This window comes from Talpa occidentalis, unplaced genomic scaffold (assembly GCF_014898055.3).
Source record: "Talpa occidentalis isolate TD23 unplaced genomic scaffold, MPIMG_talOcc4v2.1, whole genome shotgun sequence".
Classification (NCBI taxonomy): Eukaryota; Metazoa; Chordata; class Mammalia; order Eulipotyphla; family Talpidae; genus Talpa; species Talpa occidentalis.
This window is the reverse complement of record NW_026555331.1, coordinates 119360126-119379103: the sequence shown is the minus strand read 5'-3', so window position 1 is coordinate 119379103 and position 18978 is coordinate 119360126. Positions and strand designations below refer to the sequence as shown.

Here is an 18978-nt window from a genome sequence, read left to right as displayed (position 1 = left end):
GGGGTCTGCGCACCTTGCAGGACCCTCCTCCGGTGGCCAGGGAGCAGCCGGGGATCGAACTGGCGCTGCAGAGGCCACGGGCAGCTTCGCAACCCAGCGCTCAACCGCTGCGCCACCGGGGAGGCCCTTTAAAAATGTTTTTGAGATGTATTTCCTGGATGTGTTGCCTATGTTTTCTTCTCTATACTTTGTGAAAACCAAGCAGTTTTTTTTAAAAACCTATTTTAAAGTCCAGTGCTTTATTTTAGCTGTGTTTTAATAACTTTATAATTCTTGAAATGGCATTGATTTTTAAATCCATATAATTATTAATACTGTACAATTTTAGGGGTTTATTTTATTTTTAAAGATTTATTCATGCATACAAGAGCTGGGGTACAGTACAGAGGTGTGGGGGGTGAGAGGATTCACCAGAGACAGACTGGGGAGCAGATGAGGCAGATCTACTGAAGTACACTGCTGAGGGGAGTGGTGGGTGAGACCGGAGAGGTCTGCTGTGCCATGTGGGTAACTCCCTGGCTGGCTGATCAAACTCGTGCTGCAGTGACAGCAGATAGCTTCATAGTGCTGGGCTTAACCCCTTGTGCCACCAGGGAGGCCCCTGGGCTTATTTTAAAAGCTTTAACACTTAGGAATTAATGTTGTAAAGTTTGGTAACTAGAACTTTAGTATTTACCTTGGATAATGTATTTTTGAGCATTTATTTGACAAAGTAAGGCATACTTGAATTTTCATTTAAAAGAAGCAACTAATGATTTTTTTCTTCACTAGAAGAGTTTTCAAAATTCATGATACAGTGTTCTGGTTTTTTTTTTTTTTTTTTTCTTTTTTTCACGATACAGTGTTGAGTAGAAAAGCAGAAGTTAAATTATCTCTGCCAAGATGATTAGTTGGGAAAGGTTATTAATCGGACCTTGATTAATAAATCCACTTAAAACATACTGCCATGTACTAGCAAGTTGGGAAATAAACAGTCTTCGTAAATTATGCAGAATGGTGTTGGTTTGCAGTAACGGCAATGTTCTCATTAAAGTTGGGCCAGGAAAGAACACCACTGTGTTCTGCTTCTACTTTTCACTACACATGTAAAGTTTGCCAACAGCAGACAGCCAAGACCTGGGAAGGAAAGGCATACCAGGGCTATGTTTGGCCTTTGAGCAGCAGAATTTCCAGAAACTTCTCAGTAGGACTCTGTTAATTTTATACCACTCCTTTAGCCATCCATCTTTTTCTCCTGTTCATCTGACATTTCAAATGGAGAATCTGATCAGCTCAACTTGTGTCAGCTGTCTAGTTTGTCTTACTGTGGCGGGGGTGGGGGGAGAATGGGAGGGGCGGGCATACTCAGCATCAGATAGCACAGACATGGTCCTTAGGAGTCCCCCAGAGTATAGCTGGCTTCAATCTATGCTGTTTTTACTTAAGTATGTGAGAGGCTGGTATTGAATCAACTGAAAATTGACCTTTTGCTCTTTAAAGATGTAGATACTTACTAAAATCAATGGTTTCGTATTGGGGGAATATTGAAGGAACCCTGAGATTATGATCAAAGCTAGTGACACTAGATTAATATTAATATAATCTTTCTAATCTCTTGAGAACTGAAGGGGAGTCAAGGTAGACATCCTTGGCTGCTGCTTTCTCTTACATGGCCAGCCCCTGTGGTTGATACAGAGGCCAAAAGAGCTGATGATGGCCTTCTCTCCCTGGCTTCATTGGGAACTTGGAGTTCTCCCAGTTGTACCACAAAACTGTTTGCCAGGCTCCATTCCTTTCCCTTCCCTCCCTTTCCTGTGTGAACCAATTGAATTCCTTCCATCACCACCTAATGCAATTTGTTACCCTTCTGCCATAAGAATCCCATTTGGATTGTTGTTTACTTGGGCAATTGAGGTATTTTAGCATTTTTGTTCTCCAGCTCAATTTTTCCTTTGATACATTAGGATGTAGGTATCTATGTATTTAGTATATATTTATCTGGCCTTTTAAAGTACTAGAATTTTTGATAATTTTTAGCTGAAATTTTTTATACATCTCATAAGAAAAGCCTTATTTATTTTCATAATGATACTTAAATTGATTTTGAGCAGTACTAGTTGCTTTTTAATTGCTTACCTTCTACTCATGTTACTTTTCCATGAGAAAACATAAAGAAAATAACTGAGGGCCTAATACTTGTTGCTGTTCAGAAAATATTAGCTGTAGTTTACACTTGAGTATTTTAAATGATGTTTTATGCAAAATTGTAAAAGTAACGTCATGGTAAAAGTGGAAAATACAGGTAAGTGTAATAAAATAAAATCACACAGTTACTCTGTGGGTTTTCCCCAATAAAATTAGTATCACTTAGTTTTTTTTCATTGTCCTGTATTCATATAACGTACAAAAGTACATTCTCACGTTAACAAATATTATTTTAAAACATAATTTTAATGACTACACTATTTTGTTTTATGCCATAATTTATTTAGCACACCCTTCCCATATTTACAAATAGCATTCCTAAAGCATTCAACTAAACTCTTATTTCTTCCATAACTTTTATGGGTAGAGATTTCTGAGGAAGCAGAGAGGAACATTTTCAGCCTTTTAAGATACCAGTCCTCTCATTTGTAACCTGTCTCCCATTTCAGCTGCCATCCCACCCTGTATATGTATACCCTTTCATCCTGTTCAAGCTCTTTATCCTAGACTTTCTTCATCTTTATACGGCTCCAACACACCATATAAGGATATCCTTCAAGTGGATATTTCCTCACCCTGTTTGGGCTCTGATTCCCCTTACTCTAAAGTTCCACTTTCCCCTCCTCTCCCACCACCACTTGGGCCTAAATTTCTAACGCTCTGAATATTTTTTCCTTTAGATTTCTTCTTCGAGGCAGATTCTATCATAATTCTCTCTATGTTGAGTTAAAGAATACTATTAAATACTTTTTTCTAAACTTGAGTCAGTGTTTTACTGTATTATTAACTGGCTTTCCCTAGGCAATAGGAACTTGGTCATGATTCATGATTTGATTATATGTTTGTGGCTTGTAACACTACTCTTAGGGTTAATACTGGGAAGGGTGTGGTCTTAGATGATGCATAACCTGACAAAATATGTGGAAAGATTTTAAGTGGCTTTAGATTTATTAGTGTAATTAATGTAATCTTTGCTAATTAGCTAGGATTTAGTATGAGAATGTGTTTTCAAACACTGTGTTTTGAGCCATATGTCAGAGTCTGGCTAGATATGTATTTTAAAATTAATTGATTATGGGCCTCCCTGGTGGTGCAAGGGGTTAAGTCTCAGTACTATCAAGCTATCAGCAGCTATTGCAACACGAGTTGGATCCCTGGCCAGGGAGCTAACCCACATATGGCACAGCAGACTTCTCCTGTCTTGCCTGCTGATCCCTTTAGCAGTGCATTTCAGTAAATATGCCTGTTCTTCCCACTCTTTCTCCGGTAAATCCTCTCATCCCTTGCACCTCTGGCCTACACCCAGTTCTTGTTTGCATAAATAAATAAATCTTTAAAAAGAAAAAATTGATTGAATTCTAGAAATGTTTTCTTCCTTAAAGATAACATTCTCTCCCCCCAAAATGATTTTAATCTTTTTCTGAAGCATACAGCAAAGGGGTGGGGAGAAGGTCAGAATGGGAGAAAAGAGACAAGGGTCTATAATTATAGTTCATGGGTGCTATGGTGGTGGAACTACAGAAACTATACCTGAGGGAAGTAACTACGTACAGAAATGAACAGTGATGTAAGAAAATAAATAGATTTAGGGGAATAAAGTTTTTTCATCTTTTTTAAAAGTTTCATTTACCTTCTACTCAGGCACTGTTACTTTGCAGTTCTAAAATTTTTAATTATGATATAATTTTGCTAATAATTGATAGCAAAATAAACTAATGATAGTTGAAGTAAAAGGATACAAAAAACCTCTTTGCTTATAAATAGCCATATTTATCCCATGACCAAAGAGTTCTTTTTCCAATTAAGATATCTTAACTTTAAATACCCTTTTTTAAGATTTATTTTTTTTAAATGTACATGCTTTTTTTTTTTTTTTAAGATTTATTTATTTATACAAGCACTGGGTACAGTCAGAATCACAGGAGAGTGAGAGAATTCACCAGAGCCAGAGCGGGGAGCAGAGCAGGCAGAAGGACCAAAGTACACTGCTGAGGGGAGCAGCGGGCGGCAGGAGAGGTCTGCACACCATGTGGGACTCTCCTCCGATTGCCAGGGAGCAGCCAGGGAATGAACCGGCGCCGCAGAGGCTGCGGGCAGCTTCCCAACCCAGCGCTCAACCGCTGCACCACCGGGGAGGCCCAAGATTTATTTATTTTTTAAAAGATTTATTTATTTATGCATACAAGAACTGGGCTGTAGGCCAGAGGTGTAGGAGGTGAGAGGATTCACCAGAGAGAGTGGGGAGCAGAACAGGCAGATGTACTGAAATACACTGCTGAGGGGAGCAGCAGACGAGGCAGGAGAAGTCTGCTGCGCCATGTGGGTAACTCCCTGGCCAGGGATTGAACTCGTGCTGTAGAGGCTGTAAATAGCTTCATGGTGCTGTGCTTAACCCCTAGCGCCACCAGGGAGGCCCTGTAACTTTGAATACTTAACCATTTTCCCCTCAAATACCATTGGAATTAATTTTTTTTAATTTATAAGGTATTTTAATAATTGGATTAAAACCTCATGGTTTGACTTCTAATATGTCTTAACATTGTAATAAAAGATGATTCAGAAGAGTTTGGTAGGATAATTTGGTAGGTACATATTCAAAAGAGTTACAAGCTATCTGACATCATCATTCATACTTTATGTTGTGTAATTAAATGATTCAACTTCCTCATTTGATGGCTCATCTATAGATGTGAGTTTGTGTAACTATAAAGGGCAATCAAAAATATTAGACAAATGTTGATGAGAATAATGTGAAAAAGCAAAAAAATTGAAATAGGATAGAGTACAAATGAAGAAATAATGAGTTGCCATTCAAGTGTAAATTTGAAACAAGAATTTTTAGAAGCAGTCATAAGGACCCAGAGATATTCCTAGGCGTTCAAGACCGGCTTCTTTGAGAAACAGTAGTTATGAGCACAAAATCAGTGAACTCTTGTGTCAACAAGATACAAGAATGTTGAGACCTTTACTTTGGAATTAAAAGCTATAAAAAAGTAAAAAAAAAAAAATAGTTTCTCTAAATTGTGAGTAGAAATGTCTGAAGGTTAACCAATATTAATGGTTTTACCTGACTGGCGTTTTCAGTATGCTCTAACTATATGAACAGAAGTAGGTACAAGTTAGAAATGTCCACCATGGGGCTTCCTTGGTGGTGCAGGGGGTTAAGACGCAGCACTGTGAAGCTATCCACAGCCACTGCAGCATGAGTTTGATCCCCAGCCCGGGAGGTGACCCTCACATGACGCAGCAGACCTCTCCTGTCTCACCTGTTTCCCGCAGCAGTGTGTTTCAGTCAGTCTCCTGCTCTGTTCCCAGGACACTCTGTCTCTGGTGAATCCTCGTACCCTCCACACCTCTGGCCTGTACCCCAGCTCTTGTATGCATAAATAAATAATTCTTTAAAAAAAAAAAAGCCCACCATGATAACATTTTGGGGATGATAGATAAACTTTCTCTCATTAGATTACTAGTGTATAATGAGATCCACTATTTTTATTCAGTGTCTTCAGCTCTAGCCCTCAATCTCTTTTTTTCAAATCAAACTTGTACATAGATGATTGTAGAAGTAAAAGCCATACAGTATCTGTATCTGGGCAAATGAGATTTAATTTGATAGGTCTGTTTTCATTTCTAAACTGAACGGTTTTAAAAAGTCTATTAGATTTGTTATTGAGAATAGGACATATTTCTCCCTCCACACCCTTATTTTTGATTTCTTCTTTGTACCTTCTGCCCAGACATTCCTAAGCTAACCTTAACTGGTTCTACCTTTTATTCATAGTAACATCGGTTATTTTCTCCCCATACCTTGTACATAAAAGGCTGTCTATGGCCAGTCCACATAGTGAGTATAAATAAACTGTCAAATTAATTTAAAATATAGTTCAGTTTTGTCAATTTAAAAATATGATAGTGAGGCCTAGAGAGAATAGGATTTGCCAAAAAAGGAAATAACTAATATTTATGTAGCACCAACCATAGTCATTTTACACTTTACTAATGTGAAGTATACTTGCTTTTCCCATTTTGCAGAGGTCATGTAACTTGTCCAAAACCATAAGACTAGCTATGGTGGAGGCAGGATGACAATCCAATTCTTTCAGTCCAGGTTCTTCTGCTCCTGTCAGCAGACATTAAGCACCAATCTCAACAAAGGTAGTAGGGAAAACAAAGGATTAAAAACCAGCACTCCAGGGGCCTCCATGGTGGCACAAGGTCTTAAGCATGGCACTGTGAAGCAGTCCACAGCCTCTGCAGCACGAGTTCGATCCCCATCCCCAGCCAGCCAGAGAGAAACCCACATGGTGAAGCAGACCTCTCCTATCTCGCCCGCTGCTCCCCTCAGCAATGTATTTTCATCGATCTGCCCGTTCTGTTTCCCACTCTGTCTCTGGTGAATCCTCTCACCCCCCTGCATCTCTGGCCTGTACCCCAGCTCTTGTATGCATAGATAAATAAATCTTTAAAAAAAAAAACAAAAAACCCCAACACTCCACATATTACTAAGGGTATTTTGTGATCAACAACTTTTATTTTTATGAAGAATCAAAGATAAAAAATTAATCAACATTAGTTTTATTGCTGTTGAATCATTTTTTTTTCCAAACCCATTTATTCTTTTTTTTGTTTGTTTGTTTGTTTTGTTTTGTTTTTTGTGGGACCCTCGCGTGCAGCCGGGGAACGAACCGGCGCTGCAGAGGCTGCGGGCAGCCTCGCAGCCCAGCGCTCAACCGCTGCGCCACCAGGGGAGGCCCTGAATCATTATTAAAATATGGGGCTAATCATAGGAATAAAAGCAACATGACATTTGCCCACTAGTTTCTTACAGTTGAGTTGTAATCAAAAGATAGTCACAGAAGAAATATATTTTCTATCAATTTAGAGATGGAAAGAGTCAGCAAGGCCACAGACATATCTTTGTTTTACTTTTTCTTTTCTTTATTATTCTTAAAGGAGAAATTATCCCAAGAGAGTCTTTACCTTCTTCCTTTTAGAGTTTTTTTGTTAGGCTTTTAGCAGATTTTCTAACAAAAGTAGACTTCATTTGTCCTGATGTTTATTGAGAGGGCCAAGTTAAGGGATTTGGGCTCTGTGTTATCTTTTTTGAATTAAATTTGGTGTTTGTGAGAATCAGTAACTTGTTTTTCAAAGTTTCTGAAATGAGTCTTAAAAATGTGCACTAGACATGTTAAAAGTAAGAAAAATTAGAACTTTGACATAATATGGTATGTCTGCTCATTAAGAAAATTAAGTGCAAATCTGAACCTCTTTGCCTTGCTTGTATTTGTTTGTGAACTCTAAATCTTTTATGTAAGCACTTAATCTAATTAAACTTAGTAACTACCTTTTGGAAGCAAAACAGCTTCTCTTCAGCATCTTGATATCTGAGCTTCTGTGGTTCTAAATGTGATGACCTAAGAAGTAATCAGATATCTAACGAGTAACTTTTCAAATGTTTTTCAAAAATAATTCTTTTCTAGAACTCCTATGTGATACATGTTCCTCATTTCACCATCTAATTATCTGCTTTAGCGTTTGTACTTTTGATACCATCATATTCATAATAAGATATTTTTTGTGAGAAGTCAGCTGACTCTGGTAGTTACCTAGAAAAAGATAGTATTTTTTCTCTACTTTCCAGTTCTGACTCTTCCTTCATTCATCACCCTTCCAGACTTAGCTTAGTCCTCCTTCCTCCTCTATCCTCCCCTTTTGTTTTTCTGTTGCATTTTGTTTCATTGTATAGAAAGATAAAAATTAGAACCCTGATAGGATGAGGAAGGTGATTTCCTGTAAAGATACTACTATTCAGTGACAGAAACACACTTGCTTTCTTAGATGACTGGTTTAAATTACTTTTGAGTCCACGAGACCTTGGTTAGAATTCCAGTTTATAAAAGTAATGTATTACCTTTGAGAGGGGAAAAAGGAATACAGTATCAGTGAATATAAAGCAGATAGTAAAAGTGCTATTCTCTTCCATACCTCCCAGATAATTTATCAGTTTTCACGTGTCCTTAATGTCTACTCTGTATATTTACATATGTATTAAATGTGCATATTAGCTATATTAATGTAAATTAATGTGGACATTTTTCTTTTAAGACAGTCTTCCTAAATAAATACCTAAAGAATATTTAGTCAGTTTTATTATACTGATAATCTGTATCTCAGATTCTTCTCATTTTTTCCTTTTTTAATAGTATTTTTTTCTACTTATTAGACAAATATACTGAGCTTCCTATAATCTTTCTTATGGCATTTAAAACATAAAGTAGGTATTTTCTTATTTTTCCCAGAGAATGCAAATTGAAATTGGCCTTGTTATTTAATTTTACATGGAAGAAATATGAAACAGTTATCAAGTGTTAGTAACCTAGTCGAGTCTGCCAAGTATTGTGTGTGAGATGAAATAGAGGCTTTGGAAATTTTGTTGAATTTTTTGTTCTTTGATTTTATTAGCACCGCTCTGTAAAGTGTTCTTAATCCATTCATCTAAGTCTTGAGATGATGATTCTTTTCTTTCACAGGCTAGAGTTTACTTATTTTTCATTTATCATGATGACTGACAGTAAGGTTCTATAAGGTCTATGGTTATAAAAGACAGTAAGGTCTTTCATGGGAAAAACTAAATCTTGTCTTAAGTATTCTGATTTACTATCGTGCCAGATTTTAGTGTGGAATAAAGTGAGGCTTTAGGCCAGAAGGGGTCTTTAGAATTCATCCCTTGTTTCTTCCAGGATCTTGCCACCACCTTGAGTTTCTGATAAATCTGGTGTACTACAAACATATCCCAAGAAACAGTCAATTTTGAAAGACAAATTAGTACAAGTTCATATTTAAGAGTAATTTAGTAATGTCATATATATTATTAAGAAGAATCTTATATTTGAAGTCACCTACATTTGGGATAGTGGCACATTCACATTGTTCAAGAACTTAATCTGTTTGCTTAAAGGGTCCATTGTACTGTTTTCAAAACAAAAAAAGTCTGTCGGAAAGGAGAACTGTGGCTACCACCAAAGAGACATTTAATTGCTTATGTTCTACAATTACACTTACCTACTTAAAAACCAAATAAGAGCCCACAAGGTAAAAGATGAAGTTAGTCCTTCCTCTCACACAGCAAATCTTTTTTTTTTTTTTTCATGTTTTATTTATTTATTTATTTGTTTGTTTGTTTTGTTTATACATGCACTGGGTACAGTCAGAAGCACGGGAGGGTGAGAGAATTCACCAGAGCCAGAGCGGGGAGCAGAGCAGGCAGAAGGACCGAAGTACACTGCTGAGGGAGCAGCGGGCGGCAGGAGAGGTCTGCGCGCCATGTGGGACCCTCCTCCGGTGGCCGGGAGCAGCTGGGGATCGAACCGGCGCTGCAGAGGCTGCGGGCAGCTTCGCAACCCAGCGCTCAACCGCTGCGCCACTGGGGAGGCCCTCACACAGCAAATCTTTGGCTAAAATTCACTCCATTAAAATAAACCATCTTTATCCCTTTAAAAGAAATATCCCATCCTACTGCTTTACACTTGTATTTTATTATTTACAAGTATCTCGTTCTTCAGAAAGCTTTCTGCTTTTAGCTACTGACTCAGTGAATTGTTTATAAAACTGTCTGCTCCATGTTTAAGCTCAGAGCTATTGAGTACTGTGCTGGGGTTAAATTGAATTTAATTATGACAAGGACTGATAAGGATTTCTGATTTGGCTTATTGCATTTTTATATTACTTTTATTTTTCCTAATGTTAGGAATAGGGCTATGTATCTCTATGCCCATATTCTTGAGTCATTTTGAAATAGTTATTTTTAAAGATAAATTAGTGCATTCTTTTGTATATGGAAACGAAATGCTATCAAAATAAGCATTAAGACCTTGGTACCTACTCTTTTTTTTTCCTCCTAAAACAATGCTTTTTTTTTTTTTTTAAATTTAAAGATTTATTTATTTATTTATACAAGCACTGGGTACAGTCAGAAGCACGGGAGGGTGAGAGAATTCACCAGAGCCAGAGCAGGGAGCAGAGCAGGCAGAAGGACTGAAGTACACTGCTGAGGGGAGCAGCGGGCGGCAGGAGAGGTCTCCGCGCCATGTGGGACCCTCCTCTGGTGGCCGGGGAGCAGCCGGGGATCGAACCAGCACTGCAGAGGCTGCAGGCAGCTTTGCAACCCAGCGCTCAACCGCTGCGCCACCGGGGAGGCCCTGGTACCTACTCTTTATTAGTTTTTGTTATTGCTTTACTAAGAAGTATGCAGTGCACTAAAATTGCTATTCATTAAAAAAGTAAATTTCTATTCAGTTAAACTGGAACCATTTAAATTATCAAGTTGGAGCAGATTTACTCCCATTCCCATACTTAACCAGTCTTCTGATTAAAGAAAGTTGGTTAATTCATAATTTAAAAGGGAAGGATAAGGGGCAGCTAGCCATGTGGTCAACGTTTATCATTAGGACTAACCAATTGGTTATTGTTTACTTAAGGCTTTCTTAACTCTTATCAAGGCTGATTGAACAAGGCAGTTTTAATTAAATATAAGTGAGTTGTTCAGTCTATGAGATTTGGTGTAGGTATGAGATTTTAATTTGCAGGTCATTTAATATGGAGTGATTTTTTTTTTTTCTTCCCAAATAAAAAGGAGTCACAGAAAAGTGATGAAAAATAAAACAGGATTTAAAGGACTGGAGAAATTATTATAAATATGGTAATATATGAGAGTGATAGAAATGAAGAACTCTTATGGAATCATTCTTTCTGTCTCCTATTTTTATTTATTTATTTTTTTTTATAGAGGCATGTTTTATTTATTGATTTGTTTGTTTTGTTTGTTTATACATGCACTGGGTACAGTCAGAAGCGCTTGAGGGTGAGAGAATTCACCAGAGAATTCACCAGAGCCAGAGCAGGGAGCAGAGCAGGCAGAAGGACCGAAGTACACTGCTGAGGGGAGCAGCGGGCGGCAGGAGGGGTCTGCATGCCATGTGGGACCCTCCTCCGGTGGCCGGGGAGCAGCCGGGGATCGAACCGGCGCTGCAGAGGCCACGGGCAACTTCGCAACCCAGCGTTCAACCACAGCGCCACCAGGGAGGCCCTCTGTCTCCTATTTTTAAGCCATTCTTATAGTCTCAATTCTCATTTCTTGAAGTAAGATTTTAAAAATAAGGTATAGATAAAAGAGCTTTCAGGTAAAATGATACTGTCAGTTAGAAAATACTCTTTACTAAATTTCCTCATAATATCTCTGCCTATCTCTTGTTTTGATCTGCATCTGGCCTCTTTATTGAGTTATCAAAAGTATTTTAAATTTCTTGGGATTATAATATTCAATTAATGCAAATAATGAAAATTCTCAGTCATAACTGTAGTCTGTTGACCATTTCAGTGCCCTGTGAGATATAGAAAATTTAGTAGAAACTGGAGATGACAGAAGTGAAAACAGCTTGGAAAAGAACAGTAAAATGGTTTATTCATCCTGTCCAGGTGGAGTTATATAGTTCAGAGAAATTTCAAGCATATAAATATAATAAGACATAAAAGCTACAAGGAATTCTAGTTCTTGATGTTTCCTTCATAGTTCAGTTGCTTTTGCATGACTTTATTTTTCAGTTTAAACCTTAGCCCAAGTGGTAATAGTGGTTTATGTATTTGTAATTTTTTTAAAGACTTATTTATGCATACAAGAACTGGGATGCAGACCAGAGGTGTGGGGGTGAGAAGATTCACCAGAGAGGGTGGAGAGCAGAACAGGGAGATCTACTGAAATACACTGCTGAGGGGGGCAGCGGGGCGAGACAGGAGAGGTCTGCTGCGCCGTGTGGGTTACTCCTGGCTGGCCATATGGGTTGCTCCATGGCTGCTGCAGTGGTTGGTGATAGCTTGATAATGCTGTCTTTAACCTCTGTGCCACCAGGGAGGCCCAATATATATTTGTAATTTTTAACTGTACTGAATCCTGTTGTTTTATTAGTAGTTCCAATAGACACTTATCCCTTGGGAGCTTTTTCTCAAATGTGCCAGAGCTTTAGCTGTTTACTTAGAAGGTTCCTTAGAAAGTGGTTTCAAACAGGGATTTAAAAAAAAAATCATTTGAGTACCTCATCTTTATTGTTGATTCTTTAACTCTGGGTCAAAACTGAGACTCAATTTCTAACAAATCTCCAGTTGATGCTAATATCACTAATCCAGAAATCATAGTTTGAGAATCACTGCAATACACTGATCACAATCTTGAATATTGACCGTAGTCTGAGATAGAACTGAATAATCTGTGCTGAATGTATAAACACTGAGTTATTATAATTCAAGCAGTGTTATTGAATGGGCATTAACAATGATCATTTAATGCAGCATTATCTTTTATTTATTTTCATAGATTGGAGCATATGATCAACAAATATGGGAAAAATCTGTTGAACAAAGAGAAATCAAGGTAACCAGTTTATTTTACGTTATAGATTCTAAAATACAGGTCTATAAGTTGACTTGACCACATTTTAGTTAATCTTTCCATATACTTTTAAGGTATGAATTATGATTATTCTATGAAAACTTCAGTCATGTCTACCTCTGATGATTTTTTGCTTTTTTAGCATCTTCTGTTCTATTTAAATTCAATTTCTAATGATTATTTTTTTGTCAGCTCTTTTCCCCTTTTACTTGTCACCTTATACTTCTAGTTTGCTTTTCCTCCCTTTTGATGCTGTCATTGCTCTGTACAGTTTATTAAACTGGTAAGTATTTCAGGTTTTTACCCACCTGAGTGATCCTGTGCAAATGCTGCTCTGCTTAATTGAGATCGCTTTTTGGTGCTACTAACATAATGACTTGGACGCAAGTAAACTTGTTGAAAGTTAGTAAATTTTAATGAAAGTAAAGCATTTATTATTTTTGTAGTAGGTGATTTTTCCTTGAACATGTAATCACCTCTCTAAAATTTAATAAGACATTTTCATAGGCTACCTTGCTAGCATGAAACGGTTTTGTCATTGAATTTGTTTCTCAGCAATCACTCTTTTTTGGTAATAAGATTTATATTTTCATTTGCATAGGTAATACTAATCAGCGTGTTCCTGCACGAGCTAAATTTAATCTGGGCCCAGAGAAGGTTACTTTAGTTGCTTGACATCTTCTGTTTTCTACAAAAATGTTTATATTAGACTGAAAATCAATGACTGTAGTTACTTAAAAATCTGTCAGTGTTGAGACAGTCATCTATAATAAAGAGCAAGATTCTTTGCCATTTCTCTCTTTTAATTTGTAAATTATTTACATGAATAATTTAGTTAACAAAGTTGTAATAAACTTACTATGTGCTAAATATAGGGTTAAATCATTGGAGAAAGAGTTAAATTATAATTTTGTAGAGGAGGTACACATGGATAAATTCAGAGAGGCGTGTTTGTCTTTAGGGAGTGCAGGGGAGGCATCCCTGGGCAAGTTCAGAAAAACTTCAGAGAGGAAATGATTCATGAACTGAGTTTTAACAGATATTGGGGGAAATGAGGAAAACATTACAGACAGATGAAGAGAAGATGGGAATATACATAAAAGAGAAGAAACTTGATTGATTTAGGAATCCTCAAGGACCTTGTTGCTAAGAGATTAGATGGAAGAAGGAGATTAGGAATAAAAGTATAAAGAAAATAGAAGTCAGATCATGAAGAGGCTTGAATGTTTTACCCAAGGGTCTAGGCATAATCTGGAAAATAATGGGGAAGATGTTGCAGGATCAAAAAGCAGAAAAAGTTTTCTGATTAACTTATATTTTAACAACTTACATAAGCAGCCCTGCATATGATAGAAAATACTAGGAGGATTCTGTTTTAGAATTATCGAGGTAGTACTTTAGGGAGAGAGATTTTGAAGTCCTCATTATATTAACAGGTGTATGTGTGTGTGTGTGTGTGTGTGTGTGTGTGTATTAGATGTGTGTGTATTATATATTCTATACAACATATAAATATAGCTAGGAGTGAGTGGATTTATATTGAATGGTGAGACTAAGACTGAGAATGAACCTTGGAAACCATCAACATTTAACAGACAGGCAAGATAAGAGAGGTATAAATGAAGGAGGAAAGAGAAGGAGATACATGAGACAATATAGAGTATGATAAAGAAATGGAATGGTTAAGCAAAATGCAGCAGACAGGTTTAATGAGATGCCTTAGAATCTTATATTGTCTTTGACAGTATTTAACTTGTTGGACAGGGAATATTAAATACTTTGAGAAGTTGTATTTCCAGTTGGCACATTTGAATGTTTTTGAAATTTGAAAGCCTCAAAACACATAAAGTTATTGAGAGCAATTCATCACAAAGTATTTCATTACTTATATGATTTCCTCACTTATAAAATAAATATTTTTATGCCTAAATAGAAGTTAGGGTAAGGAGGATTATATTAGTGTTACTTGGTACAGTAATGAACTTTGGGAAGCCTAAGACTATAACTTGTTTCTGAAATGCCTCCCTTAAAATAATATATTTAAAGGTAATACTTAGAAATTGAAGAATTAAAAACAGTATTGAAACCTATTCCTGCAATTTTGAATTAAATCAACTTGGTAAGCCTAAAAACACATTTCATTCTTGCTAATAGACATTTTAATAGAAGCACATTATTCATAGTGTAAAATAATTTTGCATTATTAAGGAAGGTAAATAGATATTTAATTAGTATATTGCTACTAATAATTTAGTTTAAGAAAAATACTGTACCCGTGGCTAAGAAAAATGGATTGAGTTCATCCTGTGTATTTGAGGCCCACTGTTGATATTGCTAAGGTACAAAATTTTTTTTAAGTTGCAATTATTTTTGTACTTTAGAAATTATAATTGAAAACTTTCATTTTCTGACACTGACTCGAATTTAAAAGTTTTAAATTTCTCTGTTTTAGTATCTACTAGAATTTTAAAGCTTCAATGAACTATGCCATTTGGAGTCATTTTAAAGGAAAGAAAGGGAACTAATTAGGATTTCCAGAAAGTAAAACTAATGGTTTGATGGAGTTTAAATATTAAAATAGCTCCATGTGTGAAAAGTGTAGATCATTGAACAGAAGTTCTTTCTAAAAGTAAATAGTTTTTAGCTTTTTCACTCAACATTATCTGAGTACTTAGGGGTTTAAGAAATTTAAAACTTCATGCCATGTAAGTCATTGCACTTTGGGAATGTACTATAAGAATTTAAATGTATAATCAGTAAAGAATATATATGGAATCTTTTTTTTTCTTTTAAAGATTTATTTATGCATACGAGAACTGGGGTACAGGTCAGAGATGTGGGGAGTGAGAGGATTCACCAGAGCAAAACAGGCAGACTGATTGAAGTACACTGCTGAGGAGAGCAGCGGGCGAGTCAGGAGAGGCCTGCTGCGCCATGTGGGTAGCTCTCTGGTTCAGGATTGAAATCATGCTGCAGTGGCTGCGGAAAGCTTCATAGGTTGCGTCTTAACCCCTTGTGCCACTAGGGAGGCCCCAAGAATATATTTGGATTCTTGATGAAAATTATAGGCATGCAACAGTAAGATTAAGCCTCAGATTTTTCATAAAACAGTGCAGTAAGATTATTTTCAAATACATTATATAAGGCAAAATTATATAATTTGTATCAAATTAAATATTGTTCTGTTGACATTGTATTTAAATGAGTGTACTATTAGAATTGCCTTTCCACTTTGCAAATTGGAATGATAGTCTGTCAGCCACTCTATCATGATACTAAATGGGAAATGAAGTACAGCAACAGTCAATTGTCGTTCACAGTACTTCTATTAAGTCACCACAGTACTTGTATTAAGTCACCATGAACACTGAGTTAGTGAATACTGAGTCATTGCTGCCAGGGGAAATACAATGGTAAATTCCTGCGAGCCTCTGTCACAACAGTTTTATCAACTGATTAGTACATGACCTTGTTTTATGTGTGTTTCTTTTGAAAAACAGAATATATTTTAATATATGTTGTTGACTCATTAATATTGAATTCATGGCCAACAGCATTACAGCTCATGCTCATATGGAACTTAAACACATTTTCTTAATAGTGTACATCATAGCCTTTTTGTACTTAAAAACACTGGAAGTACTTAAACACTGTGGTTGGAATCCATTTTAAATAACAAAATTACCAAGAAAAAGCAGAAAAACAGTGCAAACACCATGGCACTAAATGGACTGAAAAGGATACTTGTTTACAGTATGAAAGCTGAAACAAGAGCATTACCTTGTTTGAACTCAGCTGGGGACATGCACATTGGGTGAACTCAAATTTTTGAACCGCTCTTGTTCTGTCCAAAATGACTGTAAATGTACCCAAAATATTGATTTGAAGGTACAAATGAATTTTAGGGAGTAGGTGAATTTGTGGATATGGAATCTGAATATTAAGATTGACTGTATATCCAATGATCATGGGTTTATCTTTACACTTGACTTTTTATTTTTGTATCTCTGAGTGGTTTGCAACTTCAGATGGACAGAGTATTTGAAGGAGTTCAAAGGTTAATTGCATCTTGATTTCAGGGTGCATTTTTTAAAAAGAGTTATTTATGCATACAAAAACTGGGGTGCAGGCCAGAGGTGCTGGGGAGGGAGGGAGAGTGATTCACTAGAGACAGAGTGGGGAGCAGAACAGGTGGATCTATGAAATATACTGCTGTGAGGAGCAGCGGGCAAGACGAGAGGTCTCTGCTGTACCATGTGAGTTAGCTCTTTGGTGGCAGATCTGGCAGCAGATGGAATTCCTGCCGCAGGAGCTGGCGATAGCTTGATAGTGCTGAGACTAACCCATGTGCAACCAGAAAGGCCCAATTTCAGGGTACATTTTTGTTTAAACATTTCAGTTAATTCTGAGCTCAAATGCCATTTTCCTCATTGTTTTAGATGCAAAACAGTAATCAAATGTTTACTTTAGGGTGTCACTAAAACTTGGATTAAGACCGAGGATTTGTGGCAGTTTCTTAGCCAATTGAAAGAATAATAAATAGATCATCTAAACACTGCTTATCTACTCAGCTTTTTTGGCTCCCGAGGAGTTTAGTCTTGGTTCTTTCAGTTCTTAACATACTAGCCTTAAGTTTATAAAGTGTAATTTATTTTACATAGTTTTTTTCTCCCCAAATTTTTATCTCCTCTCATCTTACCATTCTTATACTGATGGCAGAATCTTAATCTTAGTATTCCATATTTCAAGTTGAAACTAATTCAATTCATGATTCCTACTTTATTCTCTTCTCCTTGACCATGGCATTGAAGCTCTAAGGTAATTAGGTGGCATTGCGGTCTGGTCAGTGGTTGGCATGTGAATATAGCGACAACCCTGAGGTGTGCATCATTCTCTCTGGGTCTCAACTGATACTGCCCATACATGCTGGCATCTGCTGAGAAGTCTACATCCCGGTCTGTCCTCAGCTCTGTAATTCACAGCTTTCTGCAGCAATGGTCCCAGCATTATACCTTCAGGGTCCTTGAGAATCACTGCTTCCCAAGCCTCTAAGCTCAACATTCTACTTAGCATTCTGGGGCCAACACAGTCTATTGCACCATCGCAGTGTGTATATCTAAATTGATAGCAATAGTCTTTGTTTTAGAATTCTACTTTTAACTGGGTGTGGCATGCTGCATATATTCCCAAACTTAACCTTTTGGAAAGTGATACAATTTAAATGTTAAAGTTGTTTCATTGTAACAAATAAACAATATGTTACATTTTTGTCTAGTATATTAAAACTTTTTTTAAAATTGAAACCTTCAGAAGTTGATTTTTTTCCCTGTTATTTTGGATTTTAAAATATATATGTATTGAATTCCAATATTACTTTTAATATATTACAGGGATTAAGGAATAAACCAAAGAAAACCGCACATGTGAAACCAGACCTCATAGATGTTGATCTTGTAAGAGGTGAGTCTTAAATAAATAAATGCCTAATATATTTTAGAAATTGACTTGAAACAGAATTCAAAATAGGTTTTAAATCTATGTTTATAATAAGAAATGCAATGTGAGCCTAACTGAAAGTAAGAATACATTTAAAAACAGAGCATGAAAACACTTACATACCATTGACTGGTCTTTACTTCCACTAAAAAAAAAAAAAATCATCCAAGAAATAATAAGTATGAAAGAAAAGCAGTTCATTTGCTTAGCAAACTGTAAGATGTGGTTGTAAAAATTATATTGGTAATTTTCAGTTCCTAACTGAAACTGACATTTAAACATTGTCTAATATGTATAAAATATGTGAGACATTCTGCTATTTCAATTAAAAAGTTTTTCAAAGTAACTGAGTTAATGTGATAGCATAAAAAAATGTTAAGACAATCTGCTACCCCAAAAGTGTGTATTTCTCACAGCATATTATAAAATGAAATTATACATGTTTTGTTTCTCTTCAGTTGAAATTTTTTGTCTAAGGAAATGAAAGAATCATAAGTGTACACGTATTTTACTTTTTTTAGGGTCTGCGTTTGCTAAGGCAAAACCTGAAAGTCCGTGGACTTCACTGACTAGAAAGGGAATTGTTCGAGTTGTATTTTTCCCATTTTTCTTCCGGTGGTGGTTACAAGTAACATCAAAAGTCATTTTTTTTTGGCTTCTTGTCCTTTATCTTCTTCAAGGTATAATTGTTAGAAATGCATTTTGCTTTTAATTTTCAAGATGTTATATTTTAGGGTTACTAAGGTTTTTCTTTTTTAAACATATCGAACATGAAAAACTGAGTATGAAGATAAATATTGTAATATTTCACTTAGATTTAACTGGTTTGGTATGAAAAATGTTTGTAAAAACAAAGT

General features: G+C 36.3%; 1 protein-coding gene across 8 annotated transcripts in view; it reads left to right on the top strand.

Moving 5' to 3' along the window:
- Window positions 1-18978, top strand: part of PHTF2 (putative homeodomain transcription factor 2) — a 102381-nt gene that overhangs the window by 37217 nt on the left and 46186 nt on the right. For 7 of the 8 annotated variants that reach the window (XM_037510952.1, XM_054692501.1, XM_037510959.2 and 4 more), the window contains exons 3-5: window positions 12551-12607; window positions 18016-18085; window positions 18643-18801. In XM_037510952.1, coding sequence (XP_037366849.1) covers window positions 12551-12607; window positions 18016-18085; window positions 18643-18801 — 286 coding nt within the window. The remainder of the gene's footprint in view (window positions 1-12550; window positions 12608-18015; window positions 18086-18642; window positions 18802-18978) is intronic. The other variant, XM_037510996.2, reaches the window with a different exon arrangement.